Source organism: Erpetoichthys calabaricus, chromosome 3 (genome assembly GCF_900747795.2).
Source record: "Erpetoichthys calabaricus chromosome 3, fErpCal1.3, whole genome shotgun sequence".
Classification (NCBI taxonomy): domain Eukaryota; kingdom Metazoa; phylum Chordata; class Cladistia; order Polypteriformes; family Polypteridae; genus Erpetoichthys; species Erpetoichthys calabaricus.
The window spans coordinates 211,239,685-211,258,194 of NC_041396.2; the positions used below are offsets into that span (position 1 = coordinate 211,239,685).

The 18,510-nt window shown below is 37.0% G+C and overlaps 1 protein-coding gene across 2 annotated transcripts in view; it reads right to left on the minus strand.

Annotated features, from left to right (window-relative positions):
• Positions 1-18,510, minus strand: part of acp1 (acid phosphatase 1) — a 42,578-nt gene that overhangs the window by 14,148 nt on the left and 9,920 nt on the right. For both annotated transcript variants that reach the window (XM_028797755.2, XM_028797754.2), the window contains exons 4-5: positions 6,543-6,604; positions 413-512 (exon numbers count right to left, since the gene is read on the minus strand). In XM_028797755.2, coding sequence (XP_028653588.1) covers positions 413-512; positions 6,543-6,604 — 162 coding nt within the window. The remainder of the gene's footprint in view (positions 1-412; positions 513-6,542; positions 6,605-18,510) is intronic.

Below are 18,510 nucleotides of genomic sequence, written 5' to 3' on the forward strand. Positions count from 1 at the left end.
TCGTAATGTTTCCAGTACGAAGCCGTTCCAGACTCATTTGACCTTCTGAGTTGTTCCCCCTTTCATTTGGTTTCACCCATCATGAAAAGTCTGGTGGTCTCTGTCACACACAAGGTCATGAAAAATGATTTGCAAAATTGTTTTAATAAAAGTAAATAAAAAATAATAAAAAAGACTTCAGTTTTGTGTGAAAAAATGCCCCAAACCAGTCCTAAAACTCAGTCCTAAAATACTTTAGTTAGGTATAGGTTACAAACATTTACTTGGGAATTCTCCAGGAGTAACTGGTGGAAGTTCTGGTGACTGATTGGGTAGCATGCTCAGCATGTTGCCACCATTACCCTCACCCCAAAAAAAACAAACAAAAAAAAAACTGTTGATCATAATCACAATATATTTTGTGAAAACTTACATAATAAGGATCTTCAATAATCAGTTGTTTCTGTGGATCATAAGAACCAAGAAGTTCAATTTTAGCATTGCAGTTTTGTTTGGCCTTCCGGTTGAGGTCTCTGTTTTAAAAAAACCAAAAAAAACCAAAAACAAAATCAACAACACTATATTAACATACGAACATAAAGAATATAGAAAAAGTATTATGCCAAAAACCTCCAATCCTTGTCACAACCTGCAATTTTGATTTAAAAACTGAAATATCAACAGTTTGTAAGAATTCAGCAGTTCTGTTCAGTACTCCGTTGATATCACCTAGCATAGCTATTACAGTAAGTAGTCTATAAGGTGTGTCATTTAATTTCAGACAATGTGAATTGTTAGTTCATCCTTGTAAAATTGCTCAAGGTGTTGTATGATGACTTTGCCTGGAATTATACCCTATTAAGGTAGATTTTCTATAATGGTCTACTGAAGAAAAGATAAAACATGTTTATTATGTTGGTGAAGCAGCCATTTGTTGTCAAATTACCACATGTTAAAGTGGGGATGGTGTTACCTTGCTGATTTGTAGTCTTTTAGATTGATGCCATATATACCTCTTAGTGCTCAAACCAAAAAGTTTCAGTCTCGACAGGACTCTTAATTTTCTGTCACATTATTTTTTCCTTTCCTATCTTGAATAAAGGCACTTTTCTATGACATGCCATGGCAGATTGTGGAGCCATAAACATCCTCCAAATATAGTCATTGACTTCCCTAACTCACTCAGAATTACAACTCTGTCTCTAATTTGGTGTTCTTTGTAGAAAATCTCTACCATACTCTTCAACTTCAGTGAGAGAAGGAGTATTTATCTTCATAAATTAATTGAGGATAGGTGATTAATTTGTGTCTTGAACAGGTGGAGAACATCTACATAAGTTTTTAAAGAACAACAATAAAGTAATGTCAGCATTATATTTACAAAGGGTATAGATACTATTTCATGTTTTTACACATAGTGAAAAGGCTGTTATTTTTTTCTTTAGATTTGGCATGATGTATACCATTTTGTAGATCTGGAAGAAAACATCTTTTAATATACTGTTAAGTTCAGAATCTGAGACAATAATATGTGAAAAGAATTTTGGGATTGAATACTTTTTAAAGGGGCTGTAATTATACAGATGTTACTTTATTACAATTCTTAATTATCAGTAATACTATATAAAACAAATATTGTTAACCTGTCAATTTATAGCTGCTAAACTATTAATTAAACTGTTCATTAAAATATTCACACAACTATATCATTGCCACCTCCAAACCTATATCACATACTCTATTTTGTCAATCAGAGAATTCCTTGATATAAAGATCTGTAAGGAATTAATTTTTTTCCCCAAAACTCCTCAACATTTGCTTATCCCTCTGAGACAATTTTTCAGGTTTTCATGCATTTCAGTTCGACATACTCTTTACTCACACTTGTCTCAGTTTGTATAGTGGCAATTTCTGCCTGGAGTTTGTCTTCCATCTTGGAAAATCCTCTTTAATAAAATCCCTGTGTGCGTCCAGGTGTCCGTGTGTGTGTGTCTTCTGGTGAAGTGCGCATGCGTGGGGCACGGTGCGATGCGCGATATTACTGTCAGAGAAAATTATAGGCGTTTTACGGAAATACAAACCAGTATTACTGCGAGAGGAAATTAAAGGTACACAATACAGTAACGCATATTACAGCCACATACAAGCCAGTATCACTGTCAGAGAAAATTAAAGGCATATTACCGACGTGCACAGTTGTATTACCGCCAGAGAAAATTAAAGGTATATTACGGACGTATAAGCTAGCGGACGTACAAGACAGTATTACTGTCACAGAAAATTAAAGACACACAATACACGGTGGCAGCCCATGAAGAACGGTCACTCCAGGAAGTAAACATCAACAAAAGAAAGGCTGAAAGACAAAAACGAAAGAAAAATTCGACCAACAAACAGAATAAGGTCAAGGTCCCTTGCCATTTAATATAGACTGTTCCTACTAATGTTTATGCACTACTGTTCTAGCGCCCGTTATTGTAACGAGCTTAATGACTAGTATGTCAATAAATACTAACATCCATAACTGCATCAGTGGTTACAACTGCACAATATTTAGAATGATTATCGATCCATAATTAAAACATTTACTATTTTACTGAATATATGGATCCAATCCAAGCTCTGAGAGATCTACCTCCCACAGACAACATAATGTATTAGGTGTAACATAAGGTCACCCGGTTATCTATTCCATTATTAAAAAATTTTAAAAGTGTAAACATTTTTCCACTTCATAACGTATAAAAACCATGTATATTCTCCCAAAAATACAAAGTTCAAATTCTTCATTTGCTCCTTTTCATTACAAAGACAATAACCATACTGGTAAAAAGCTGCATATTTATCAGGATCGTACTCTGTGTACTGTATAATCAATTTGAACTTAAAAAAATTTTGTGCTTCAAGAGTAAGCACTATAAACAGATTTCTGACTTTCACTTCTATAGAAGAACATTTTTGTTGGTCATAAAATGTTCAGACCACACGAAATAAGCATCTCGGAGAAGAATCAAATTGTTTATCAAGTTGTGTAACCTGAGGTAAATGTAGGGTGCTTACAAGCCCAACTAAATTAATTCACAACAAAGACTCAGCAATTACTATTAGATCTTTGAGAATTATAACAGTCCAGATTGATGTCAAGTGTTCATCGGCCCCATTTTGCCAAGCATTCACTGACACACAAGGCTTTCTCTTTTAACAAAGCAGACCTCACAGAGATACAGAAAGGTGGCTGACCACCCCTCACCTATACTCCATAACAAATAATAAACTCAGTGACATAAATATTCTGCAGCTCTACCATTAGCCAACATTTTATCAGCTTGATAAATCATAAATCACAATTCATTACTTTCAGACAAATCTATAAAAATGGGAGATTGCTGTACTGGAGTTTTGACCCCCAGGTAGTCATTCTTGATGCACCACAAACAAAACATGTAGTTACATCCATTTGTTTCTATATCATTACATTCAAGATGTGTTTGGCAGACTTTACCTGGAATTATACTCTATTAAGGTAGATTTTCTGTAATAGTCTACTGAAGAAAAGATAAAACAGATGTTTATTCTGTTGGTGAAGCAGCCATTTGTCTTCAAATAAGAAACTGATCTAAAGGAAATTTTCTGTCCTTTTTAACACAAGCGACTATATACACTAATGAATAAGGATAAGTTGCCCCAGAAGGATGTAAGCAAAATTGACACATTCCTTTTTATTAAAATGAGTGTAAAAATTTACTCTGGTGGGTCTGAACATTTAAAATACTGATCTGCAGGGAGATTAAAATATTCATGAGGTTAGGAATTTAAAACTAAGCAACCACTAATCCAATTGAAGCAAAACACAAATTAGCCTTACCTTAGCTACAAAAAATAACTCGGCATCAAAAACAATTATCTATTAGGCAAACATACATATTTCAAATGTGTCTTAATCGCACTTCCTGCTGGATAAATTTGGGCAGCTCTTTCCACCGGCTACACATGACGAGGGTCTGGATTGAATTTAAAGCCACATGGATGTAGTATCACCAGATAAGGACTTGATCAACCTTTTTTTAAGACAAGGAGTGCACAGACAGGCCAAAATATCAACAAAGTTGCCAAAATGGATGATTTCATATAAATCGAAATATGTTGGAAACTTTTTTACAACAAGCTTAAAATGTTTTCTTCACATCCACACAGGGGTTTTACCAATAATTGTGTTAGTGGAGTGTTTTTTAAAAATGAAAAACAGAACTGTGGCTGTACTTACAGTTTTAAATGAGGTCTACATGTGCCGCTTCTAATGTAAAAAAAAAAGTTTTATCTAAAACACCTTCTACATTTCTGGGGTATGTTTATAACAAGAAATAGAAACTGAAAATTAATATATTTTATCACAGATTCTTGGCACTACTTTTCCTGAAGTAAAGATGCGTTCTTGATCATGGATGGAGTTTTCATATAAATGAGTCAAAGCAAGAAGCCCAGCACATGTCTGAAATTGTTTATTGCAGCACTGCCTTTCAATTAAAATGAAGTGTTTACAATTTCAATAGACTCCCTTGTGACATTTTGAAGTTGTCTCACTTGCTGTCCAGAGCCACGCTGTAGCTTCAAGTTTCATATTTTCTGCCCTCATCAGTATGTGAAGCTCCTCATACTCTGTCTCGTACAGACACATGTTATAATGTCAGGGAGATCAAAGGAGCCAGTCCTTCAGGAGATGGCACCAAACAGGACAAGCAATATCCAGGTCATATACTAGGACACAGGAGAGAATAAACCATTATCCAGAAACGTGGACCAAAGTCAAAGTAAGTGAAACTGGTTAGAATCCTAACATTAAAGCTTTCTTTGAAGTTTCTTTAATGTTCTTCTAATAACAATGATCACGAAAAGCCCAATACACTTAAACAATACTGAAAGACAAAAGAGAGCCTTCTTCTGAATGTGGTGTAGCTGCTGCTACGATTAGCCTACTCAAAAAAATAAAAAGTGAGTTGTAACATGCTGGCACAAAATGTGGGGGAGGGGGAGAGTCAACTAGTCAATTAAGAAAATACAATTCAACTAAAATTTTTAGTCAATTACACTGATTAAATGCGGCAGTCCAAAAACATCTCAAAATAGCAGTGCATACAAGAAAAAATAAGATAGTGCCATCATTGTGATAATAATAATATATACTGTCCTTTAACAGTCCATAAATCCACAAAAAGTGCAAACATGGGAAATGAAATGTTATTTTCATAGCCAGACATATCACTGGTAAAGAAATGATAGCTTTATCACTGGTAAAGAAACAATAGCTTATTTGTCTGAAATATCAAAAATTTTAAAAGAACAAAGGCATTTGTAGGATTCACAAAATGAGTCACAGTAACACACACCATTAGGAGTGAAAGATTGGCACAGAGGGAGACAGCTAATGAGTTGAATATCATTACCAGCATCTAACATTTTTTTTCTATGAAAATGCTAGACATACATAGTTTTACAATATGTGTGCAATCTCTAAATGAAAAACAATATTCTAGAGCATTCTTTTTTTGCTTATATATACAGTATATAAACAAACTTTTTTTTCTTTCTTGAGTTGTGTCTACAAAGCATTAAGCACACACATATATACATATTTTTTTTATTTTGCCTTATAGAATTCTTGTATTAGGAATTTGCTAGTTTTCTAATATCCCTTGGGGGTCAGAGCACAGGGTCAGCCATTTTACAGTGACCCTGGAGCAAGTGCAAGATTTTGATGCCTTTAATATTTAAATAAAAGTTGTCAAAATACCACTAGGATTTTTTGCCTTTTGGTTTCTGTCCTTGCTGTGGCTGCTGTTACCGTCCTTACTACAATAATAAGGTATAAAAAAAGGATATTAAAAACATATAAACAGTACTCCAAATTTTAATCTATGCTTAGATATATTGAAATATTCAATTATCTTTAATGTGAACATCTGAAACTTGTTTGTTGGCTAACTTAACAGCTGTAAACCATAGTCCCGTTAATTTTAACTATTTATTTGGTCTCATTTCTTTCAGATTATATTTCAGGTACTGTAATAAATGTAAATAACCAGTGTTTAATGTGTTACTCTGTGATCGCAATACTCTGTGTCATCCCTACAATTGCCTTTATAAAGTCCTATTTGCTTTGGTAGACTATTCTACAGTTTTCCACATAACACTGTCCTCTGTGTACAGTTACAGTTTTTCAAATGTTAATAGAGACGCAATTTTGCTGCTTTGGTTTGGGGTGGATTTCCACATTGTGCTATATTATTTCGGCCTAATGCTGACACCTAGCTTATAACAAGTGTATAGTTCTTCCTAGTTCCATACCACAACCAGCATCAACAAAGACTGCTGGTTGATTTGGCTTTAAATTACCATTTGCCACCGAGTTATTTCAGGCACTTCTGTGCTGTGATGGTGGTCTTTATTATATGCTACATGTACACAAGGTCTTCATACATTACAGACTATGCTTCTGTACTAGTACCATCACACAATGATCCATGAAAAAGAAGGAGAACAAAACACACACAAAAAAAAAACTTTACCTCAAATTGCTTTCATCCATACAAAGAATATAATCAAACTTCACAAAGTCGTCCTTTGTTATCTGCATAAAAAAGACAAGTTATTTTTTTACATCATATGCAACAACAAAAAAAAAATCTACCATTAGTACACTGCATGCAGCACACAAAAATATAGTAAACATAATGCATAAAACCAAATGGCATACATATGATGAAACATTTCTAATTGGAAACAGAGAAATGAAAAAATATTTAAAGACAATACATAAGTTAGTCTTAAAATGTTCTCTCTTCGTTTTCTTGTATCTTTATTTAGACATATTTCAATTTAACTGTACGATCAAGCAAAAGGGTGGAAAAAGATATTCATATTATTTACAATTACATATGAAAAATGACATTTGGTCCACAGGATGCTTAAAAGAATGACTTATTCAAGTCATACCCTGTCTTATATGTGATTGCTTCAGTTTTTTTAAGACCAGACCAGACCAGTTTTCTTAAAAGGTAAATATTTAAAAGATTTATGACGTTTAAAACAACCTAGGAGTTTTTCAAGGACAGGAAGACTGACAAAAACAAACACCGAAAATGAAAACCTTGATAATCACAACAATCTAATTTGTATAATAGGCAAAGTAATTCATCCATCCATTTTTAAACCTGTTTAATCTAAATTCAAACTCTCATAAGCCACACTACAGGGAATGAGGTGCCAGAGTCTTCCCTAGCACCACTTAACCTTTTCATTGCAGGGCATCCTCATGTGTGCATTCACACTTACACATACATATCCAACTTAAAGTCTCCAATTAACATCAGACAAGTTTTACGATGTGGGAGAAAAACCTAGACCACCCACTAAAGTTCTAATCGAATCTGTGCCTCTGGATTACAGTTTTACTCATGCGGATCGCCAAGGAAAAAGAGGCGGCGGCTTGGCAAACATTTACTCAAGCTGGTTAAAGTGTAAAGATGTTAGTTTTGGTAAATTCAAGTTCTTTGAGTATCTCGCCGTTGTTATTCATGGAGATTCTCACGTTCTAGTATTATCTGTGTATAGACCTCCTAAATTTAACGCGTCTTTCTTTGATGAATTCTCAGACTTAATGTCAATTTTAATTACGAACTATGACCCACTCTTAATAGTCAGCAACTTTAACTTTCATATCGATAATCAGTGTGATCAAAAAGTAAAAGAATTCATGAACCTCTTGGACTCTTGATTTGAGACAGCTCGTTAATCAGCCTACACATAAAGCAGGTCATACGTTAGACTTAGTAATTACCAAAGGACTAAAAGTTGATGTAAAGCAGGTCATTGATACTGGTCTATCAGACCATTTTCTTCTACTATTTAATATACAAATAATGATAGAAAACATCCATGAGAATCATATTGTTAAAAAACACTTCTTTGACTCATCAGCAGCTTTAAAACTTACAAACATTCTAAGCAAGCAGTCCGTTTATAGTACCAACTATAATAGTGAGGATAATGTAAATAGTAAGGTGGAAAGATTTATTACTAAAGTGAGAGCTGCTGTTGACATAGTTGCACCTGAAAAGACAGTTAAAAAATCTTTTAGCATTGTTATACCATAGAAGACCCAAAGAGTGTGTGATTTAAAGAGAACATGCCGTAGAGCTGAGCGTAAATGGAGGAAAACTAAACTAACTATCCACTATGAAATATTGAAGGTTAAAATAACAGTGCTTAAAATAATCTTCAGCAATTTTAAGATATTACGATAATAAAATGATGAACCCTGGGAATGATTTTAAAAAGTGGTCTAGGATAAACATAGTAGATCCTAATATAATAGTAAAGATAGCAATAAACCAAGGGTATAATGTTAAACAGTCTACTTTAAGGTAGTTTAAAAAAAAAAAAAAAAAAAAAAAAGAGAAGAAGAAAAATCAAATCCTACTTTAATTACTTCCACACACTCATGTCTTTAACTGTAATTAAGACTTAAACATACAGTGTCCAAGTAAAGAAAAGGATGTATAATTATAATACCAGTCTCTTTAAAAGTGGATCCAACAGCAGATGATAGGTCCTTCCCATGCCATGACAGAATACGGCTCCTTATTATCTTTCAAAAGAGTGTCGGAAACAGCTCTTTAGTTCCTTTTCAGCTTCCTCCTTGTTTGAAAATACATAATATTGGTCTTGAACTTCCACTTTCAGTTTGGCGGGATACAAGAGGCTGTATTTGATATCGGCTTTCTGTAGCAACTTTTTAATGTTAAAGTAGGCTGCACGTTTTGCAGCTGTTAATGGTGAGAAGTCGGGGAAAATACGAATAAGATTATTTTCAAATATAATCTCTTGCTTGTGTATGAGAAGTGCCATCACATCAAGCTTACATCGTAATCGCTCGAAGCGGACAATAAAAGACCTAGGTTTAAAGGTGCTTAATCTGTATATGTGATAAGCTGCTGCTATCTCAGTGTCGAGTTTAAAATCATCTCCAATTATTTTTGAGAGTAATTCTGCTGCAAATTTCACTGGGTTTGAGCTTTCTCGTTTCTCAGGTATACCCTCAATTCTTATATTATTTCTTCAGCACCCATCTTCCAGGGCCGCAAGTCTGTCTCCGAGTTTTTTCCATTCGGAATTTGCAGCTGTAGCTTTTTCATCGGCGTTAGACGCCAATTGTTCCGCTGTTTCAGCTGGAGCCGTGAATGCTTGCTTAACGTTCTCCAGCTGATCTGTAACATCATTCATCTGATCGGCAAGTTTTTTCAGATTGGATCTGTTTTCTTCGATGTGTTCCTCTAGTTTCTCCAACATGCTTTTAAAGGTCACATCGAAACGTTTAAATAGACGCGTTTCCCGGTCTTTGTTATCCTTTTTAAGCTCAATGTTATCCTTCTTAAACTCGTTCTTAAGCTCAATGTTAGCCTTCTTAAGCTCATTCTTGTTATCCTTCTTAAGCTCATTTATGGCCGTAGCTATGGCGGTGGCCAGTGTAGCGATCATCTCTTTCAGTTCGGACAGTTCGCTTCGAATTTCATGCTCCGCGAGTGGAAATGCAGCTCCTGTTACAGCAGGTGCTGCAGGCTCGCGATGAGTAGATAAGAGCACATCCTGCAGGGCCTTTTCTAGTCTCGAATGATCCTCAGAAATCGGCGATCCATTGCGACCTGTTATCATTTGCACCTTCGCTCCCATTTTCACTCTCGACTGGAGACAATACAATGGAGCGGGGTCCTAGGAAATCTGCGCATTAGTCTGCCTGTTCCAGGTCAGTCTCCGAGAGGCCATACCTTGCACTCGGGCCGGATGTCTGTCCAAGACTTTGATGCAGCTTTAAGTTTCTTTTCCGGTTCTTTCTGACTTTTCTACTTGTTACTCATGCTTGTATATTGTAGTGGAAGTTCCTTGGTCGGGTTAAATACATGATACCTCTAAAGAATATGAAATACGTGGGAAAATAAAGCCGCTGCTAGCGGAGCTCTGCTTCAGACGTCCATCTCCTATAACAGACGAGACCAACACCTTAATTTTAAATTGCATATTCATCAGACCACTAGGACAGTATTTTTTCAATTAAGAAACATAGCAAAAGTTAGACCTCTTATATCATTGAAAGATGCAGAGAAATTAGTTCACGCTTTTGTTTTCAGTCGACTAGATTACTGTAACGCACTCCTCTCAGGACTACCCAAAAAAGACATAAACCGTTTGCAACTAGTGCAGAATGCAGCTGCTAGAATCCTAACTAGGAAAAGAAAATCCGAGCACATTTCTCCAGTTTTGATGTCATTACACTGGTTACCTGTGTCATTCAGAATTGACTTTAAAATTCTGCTTATGGTTTATAAAGCCTTAAATAATCTCGCTCCATCTTGTATATCGGAATGTCTGACACCCTATATTCCAAATTGTAACCTTAGATCCTCAAATGAGTGTCTCCTTAGAATTCCAAGAGCAAAACTTAAAAGAAGTGGTGAGGCAGCCTTCTGCTGTTGTGCACCTAAAATCTGGAATAGCCTGTCAATGGGAATTCGCCAGGCTAATACAGTGGAGCACTTTAAATAAACTGCTGAAAACACATTATTTTAACCTGGCCTTCTCACAACTTCACTTTAATTTAATCCTGATACTCTGTATATTCAATTCATTATAATAACTATTCACGGTGGCTCTAAAATCCGTACTAACCCCTACTCTCTCTTCGGTTTCTTTTTCCAGTTTCTTTGTGGTGGCAGCTCAAACCATCATGATGTTCCAACATTGATGGATTAAAAGCCAGAAGTCTGCATGACCATCATCATCAAGTCCTTCCGTGAGAACCCTAAATACAAAGAGGACTGTTTCATTTATGTGAGGTAGAATGCCCAGAGAGGACTGGGTGGTCTCATGGTCTGGAACCTCTGCAGATTTTATTTTTTCTCAGGCCGTCTGAAGTTTTTTTTTTTTTGTTTTGTTTTTTCTGTCCTCCCTGGCCATCGGACCTTACGCTTATTCTATGTTAATTAATGTTGTCTTATTTTAATTCCTACTTTTTTATTTTTCTTCTCTTCATTATGTAAAGCACTTTGAGCTACATTTTTTGTATGAAAATGTGCTATATAAATAAATGTTGTTGTTGTTGTACTCCCACTAACTGCCAGCAAAGAGACAAAATGCAAACTCCATATAGAGTCTGACCAGTCTGAGATTCAAACACACATTTCTGAAAATGTGTGGGAGGTAAAGAAAGAAAAGATATAAAATTGCCTACCTAACATAATACAGATGCATTAAGTAAGACAACTGATGCTAGAATTTTATAAGAATGTAAAAAAACACATTCAATAGCTGTAGGCAGTATACTATTTTAACCAAAGTTATGCATTAACTTTGCAAACATGTTTAATCCAAAAAAAGATTATGTACCTATCACTGCAGTATCATGTGCAAGACAGGAATCAAATCCAGACAGGATCCAGGCTAATTAGAAACACTGAACCACTGTTCATTTTCTATGAATAAATTACTTGATTTTAATCTTTCTCCTTCTTTGTCTTCTACAAGTAAGTATTAGAAGGGGCATTTAACTTGAAAAAATGTAGCACTGTTTTGCTGATATGTAATTAATGAACTGTAGTGAAACTTTGAACAAAAGTATATTGCAAAGAGTGACTTTTTATACTACACGTTACATTTATGAAGACTTATTTTCTAGCTTGGACCTTTATGCTGCAATTCCATCCCAGACAAGCAGGTTACAAAATGGATAGACATTTTTTTGTGTATTCGAACAAAACCTTTGTAGCATTACAATTTCTTTATAGCAGGTTGACCTCTGCCTATTCACGCCCCAGGAACACAGTCTTAATAGGCAACTGGCTGCTTTTGCACTTCACAAATAAAAAAAAATAAAAATAAGAAATAACGTTTTGAGGACCTTTTATTGCCAATACTTTGAAAAGCAGACCTAGGATTGCAAAGGAGCATTGTTACCTTACAACTATGCAGGCCAGTGTTTAAAGCATCAGTCCAATCACTGTCTTGAAGGAGTATTGGTGTACAAACTGAGGTCTGCCAGTGAGGTAACCTGTAATCCTGAGGTAATGGCATCAGACTTACTGTACTTGTTATCTATTAATGCATGATTTTTTTTAAACTGCAGACACTAGTCAAATGTCTGCAAATTTCTAGTTATTATGAAGTTTGACACAAAAAAAAAAAAAATCAAGCAAACATATGAAACACCCAAATTATATGATGTATGCACATGCAGTATATACAGTACTTGGACACATACAAAGCATATGCTCCACTCTGCATGTCTTTATGTAGCAATGCTTAACTCCGTCTAACCTTCAGGAGTTTGTGTAAGCATGAATGTGTCACATAAAAAAACATGCTATTTTACTGGCTGCAAAAGTGGCCAGTTGAACAATAAATACAGACTACTTAACAGTGCTCTGGCTAAATTATTTAAGATAACACAATGAGGTGTACCTTTCAGGATAATCATCAAATATACTGCGCATAGTTTTTTCATGACACTCAAAAAGTACCATAGATACTCATGGATAAGCCCATCCGTGCATCAGCTAATCCGCAGAGTAGCTGAATAAGAAAAATTGGAGTTCAGTTCAGAACAACATTTTTTTAAAGTAATGAGTAACCTAATGCAATAAATATTTTATATGAAAGAAAAAAAATGTACTGCGTTATTTTGCAGAAGAATTATAACACTGAACATACATGTGCTCCGGCTTTCTGGTGACAACTAGTGAGGACGTAATTCAATCCTACACACAAAATAAATCCTACATATGCTGACAGTTAAATTTAACTTGCCCAGTTTAGGGTCACAGGGAGCTATTGATAATAGCAGTAGTACTGAATGTACTTGACTTGTAGGACAATAAGCAAACAAGGTACACTGGTCCTTTGGGCACAATTGCACAGTCAAGCAGAAAAGGGTGTCCTCTGTTCTGCAATCCAGTAAAAGAAAACTATAAGTAATGTGTCAGTTTAGTTTTAGTCCACATAGTTGCTGTAGATATGATCTGGTGGCACAGCGCTAGTGTTAATACCGTAAATTTGGGTGTGTTTCTGGTCAGCTTCATGAAGGTTCCTATATGCGCTTAGGACTCAACATAGTTACATTTCTCATTAGTTACAAAAAAGTAACTAAGTTACCAAACACTGTTGGCACATAATAGGCTTTAATACTTTGTCATACTTTAGAATGTGATCGCAGTACTGTTACTCAAACAAAGCAAGCATCTTTTTTGTCAGTTTCGCCTTTATGCACTGATAACTAGATCTATGTAAGGTATCCTAAACGTATGAAAGAAAATACCATATATCAGAGGAGCAGAAACCACAAAATCTTGCCTTCTGTGACGACCTTAAAAAAAGTCTTTCTTGTACATAAAGCACAGGACATTAACTGCATCGTTCAAGTACTCATTCTTTAACATTCAGCACTGTTATTCTGCTTTTGCAGTGTTCATACAAGACACTGTATTGGATTGTGTATTTGTTGGTGTTGTAAGATGTGTAACCATTCAACAAAAAACAGGCTTAACATTTGGTATTCATTGATTAACAGAAATTTTATTTATTGAGTACAAGTCATACAGTGCATCCGGAAAGTATTCACAGCGCATCACTTTTTCCACATTTTGTTATGTTACAGCCTTATTCCAAACTGGATTAAATTAATTTTTTTCCACAGAATTCTACACACAACACCCCATAATGACAATGTGAAAAAAGTTTACTTGAGGTTTTTGCAAATTTATCAAAAATAAAAAAACTGAGAAATCACATGTACATAAGTATTCACAGCCTTTGCTCAATACTTTGTCGATGCACCTTTGGCAGCAATTACAGCCTCAAGTCTTTTTGAATATGATGCCACAAGCTTGGCACACCTATCCTTGGCCAGTTTCGCCCATTCCTCTTTGCAGCACCTCTCAAGCTCCATCAGGTTGGATGGGAAGCGTCGGTGCACAGCCATTTTAAGATCTCTCCAGAGATGTTCAATCGGATTCAAGTCTGGGCTCTGGCTGGGCCACTCAAGGACATTCACAGAGTTTTCCTGAAGCCACTCCTTTGATATCTTGGCTGTGTGCTTAGGGTCGTTGTCCTGCTGAAAGATGAACCGTCACCCCAGTCTGAGGTCAAGAGCACTCTGGAGCAGGTTTTCATCCAGGATGTCTCTGTACATTGCTGCAGTCATCTTTCCCTTTATACTGACTAGTCTCCCAGTCCCTGCCATTGAAAAACATCACCACAGCATGATGCTGCCACCACCATGCTTCACTGTAGGGATGGTATTGGCCTGGTGATGAGCGGTGCCTGGTTTCCTCCAAACGTGACACCTGGCATTCACACCAAAGAGTTTAATCTTTGTCTCATCAGACGAGAGAATTTTCTTTCTCATGGTCTGAGAGTCCTTCAGGTGCCTTTTGGCAAACTCCAGGCGGGCTGCCATGTGCCTTTTACTAAGGAGTGGCTTCCGTCTGGCCACTCTACCATACAGGCCTGATTGATGGATTGCTGAAGAGATGGTTGTCCTTCTGGAAGGTTCTCCTCTCTCCACAGAGGACCTCTGGAGCTCTGACAGAGTGACCATTGGGTTCTTGGTCACCTCCCTGACTAAGGCCCTTCTCCCCCGATTGCTCAGTTTAGATGACCGGCCAGCTCTAGGAAGAGTCCTGGTGGTTTCCAACTTCTTCCACTTATGGATGATGGAGGCCACTGTGCTCATTGGGACCTTCAAAGCAGCAGAAAGTTTTCTGTAACCTACCCCAAATTTGTGCCTCGAGACAATCCTGTCCCGGAGGTCTACAGACAATTCCTTTAACTTCATGCTTGGTTTGTGCTCTGACATGAACTGTCAACTGTGGGACCTTATATAGACAGGTGTGTGCCTTTCCAAATCATGTCCAATCAACTGAATTTACCACAGGTGGACAAATTAAGCTGCAGAAACATCTCAAGGATGATCAGGGGAAACAGGATGCACCTGAGCTCAATTTTGAGCTTCATGGCAAAGGCTGTGAATACTTATGTACATGTGCTTTCTCAATTTTTTTATTTTTAATACATTTTCAAAAACCTCAAGTAAACTTTTTTCATGTTGTCATTATGGGGTGTTGCGTGTAGAATTCTGAGGAAAAAAATGAATTTAATCCATTTTGGAATAAGGCTGTAACATAACAAAATGTGGAAAAAGTGATGCGCTGTGAATACTTTCCGGATGCACTGTAATTACTTTGAGAGCAAAAGGGCTGTTCAAAAACAAATAAAAAAACCTTCCTTTAACACTTATTTGTGAAAATTTTTGGACTTGCCACAGAATTAAATTTATCATTATTATCAGAGTTCATTATACCTAACTTACATGAACTTGAACTGGCATTTTAACTGCAGAGTCTTGGTACTTGAAAAGCACTACAGAATAAAAGAATGGGGCATGCACATGCATGTATCACTGAGAATGTGCACTATTTATATCACTGAGATCATTGAGAATGTCAAGATTAATTTACTACTATTCACCTACCTTCAAAGACACTACTTATTAGGTAGTAAATATTTGTAGAAAAAACTCTTGATAATTATAGGTCTGGAAAAGTTAATCAATGTAAAACTGACTGCATAAATAATTTCAATAAACTTTTTATTAAAGAAAAATAGGCACACATCACAATGACCATAAACTAAAACAATTTATCACCTTTGTACATGTCTCAGTATACTTGAATAGTATTAAATAAGAGAATAAAATGAAGGGCAAGGGTAAAGGGATGAATAAGAAAATACAGTTTTGGGAAACTGTCTTCATTGCTGAAATCATGTAGTGTTAGAATAGTTGTCGAAATACTCTGCATTGACTGGGTATAAATACACAGGGTAAAAACAGTCTTTTGGAAACTCAACATGGTAAAGCACAACCCATGATGAAACAAAGACGTATTAGACTAAAGCTGTAATACAATTCATTTTAGAAAAAAGAATTGCGTTATAAACCTGTGGTTGATGACATTCTGCTTTGGCCAGTATGGAACTCTGTGTGTGTGTGGATTACAATGTCCTTGCCACAGCACACTCATACTGCCTGATGAAAACTGTAGTTCCCATGTCGACGATATGCAAAGTTTTGTGAAAACTGGCTAAGACAAATATCCAAATGGTTTATGATTTTATTTATACAGTATACCTAACCCTACCAGATGTGGACATTTTCTACAGTAAAGTTTTCTGATAATTTTTCTGGAAATTTTATGCTAATTAAAAAGTTGTTTGTCTTTTGTCCGGCCCATTTTTGGAGTTCTGTGTAACAATGTCAGATTTGGCTTTTTTTCTCTGTTTTTTTGTGTTGTTCCAATGCACATAAAGGAAATAAACACATATATACAAAAACATTTGTAATTGCAACAATTTTCTGGGAGAAATGGTGCATTTTCTGGGAAAATTCCATGGGTGCCGATAATTTCGGCCATGACTGTATATGTGTGTGTGTACATATATATATATATATATATATATATATATAAATTTATTGTTATTATGTATTTTTGTCAGCTGTTCTGAGGTTATGCTTGATGCTCATTTCTGACATCAAGTTAACTACTTCCTCCATTTCTTACTTATGGCAAAAAGATCCGTCTGGCTTTTATCATCCATATGAGTTTGTGGATTTATTTTCATTAAAGTTCAATTCAGCATGACTACAAATCTCAATAAATCTACTGTGTTCTCTCTGCCTCAATTATTTTGGTATATTTGGGTATTCATAACATGACTATTAATATGTCTCATTTCCAACCTGGATGACTGTATTCTGTAGTTTCTCTTATCTTCTGTACTGGCAGCGTTTGTCCATGCATAGCACTGTATGACAATTGCATTCCTCACCCTACACTTAAAGCATGCTATTATTAGCCTCCTGGCTGACTCGCCAAGCAGGAACACAAACTCCACTGTATATGCATTTCCTTTTTACTCACCTGTTGCTGGTCTTGATAATGAATGCTCCATTTCTACCTACACTTTTCTTCACTGAGGCCAAGGATTTAAGCATTGGTACCTTGTCATATCTAATGGATTTGTACAAAGTTTTCAAATTCCAGCCACCTATTCATCTAGTTGTACCCGTCTGTATTACTAAAGGACAGTTAATTTATGCACGGCAGACGCAGCGGACGCACCGAAGCGCATGCACACTGCGGCGTGGCGCCCCAGAGTCAAACGCAGCGGCTTCCCAGAGTCAGTAGGTGGCGCCCAAATAACACAACCTGTAAACTACACTTGCTCTACTCCACTGTGCCAGGAGGCTCCCACAACGCGCTTCACACACACCAGAAGCAAAGACATCATGGCTCCACAATGAAAGAGCTCAACTAATGGAAATACAAAACGAGCCCGTATGGATAAACACAATGAACGAGTGCGCCCACAACGCACTTTTGACACAGCACAGGCAAAGGAGGCACGTATCCAAATGGAGGGAGCTCAATAATTTATGCACGGCGGACGTACTGAAGCGCATGTGCACTGTGGCGCGGCGCCCCAGAGTCAAACGCAGCGGCTTCCCAGAGTCAGTAGGTGGCGCCCAAACAACACAACCTGTAAACTACACTTGCTCTACTCCACTGTGCCAGGAGGCTCCCACAACGCGCTATCACACACACCAGAAGCAAAGACATCACGGGTCCACAATGAAAGAGCTCAACTAACAGAAATACAAAACGAGCCCGTATGGATAAACACAATGAACGAGCGCGCCCACAACGCGCTTTTGACACAGCACAGGCAAAGGAGGCATGTATCCAAATGGAGGGAGCTCAACGATTAGTAATACAAACACGAGCCCGTATGGCTACGACCTGTAAACGAGCCCGTATGGATAAAAACAATGAACGAAGGCGCCCACACAAAGAAACTGCTTTAGTTCAAATAGGGTTATTGAATTAAATGGAAACTTTACCATGCCTATGACCTGTGAACTAAACCGGAGGTAAAGCGTGCACGCCAGGTAGTACAGCCACCCGGACGCGACCGCCCACACCACCGCATATACGACGACACAGCCATAAAAAAACAAAAACGAGACTGCATGAAGAAAAACAATAACAGAAGCGCGTTGAAATGAACTGTCCCAGGACGCACCCACCCTCCATGATATTTCATCACGCAGCGGCTTCCCACCGAGGTGCATACGTACTGCGCCGTGGCGCACGCCCCAGAGTCAAACGCAGCGGCTTCCCAGAGTCAGCAGGTGGCGCCCAAACAACACAACCTGTACACTACACTTGCTCTAATCCACTGTGCCAGTAATATATATCACATAACGGTCACAGACTCAAACCCAGCGGCTTCCCAGACTCAGTGGCTGGCACACGAACACCACAAAATGTAAACTAAACTTGCTGTGCTCCACTCTGCCAGCAGTCAGTGTCAGCAAAGGCAACGGAATCACATCTCCACAAAACGAAACCGCTTTAGTACAGATATGCT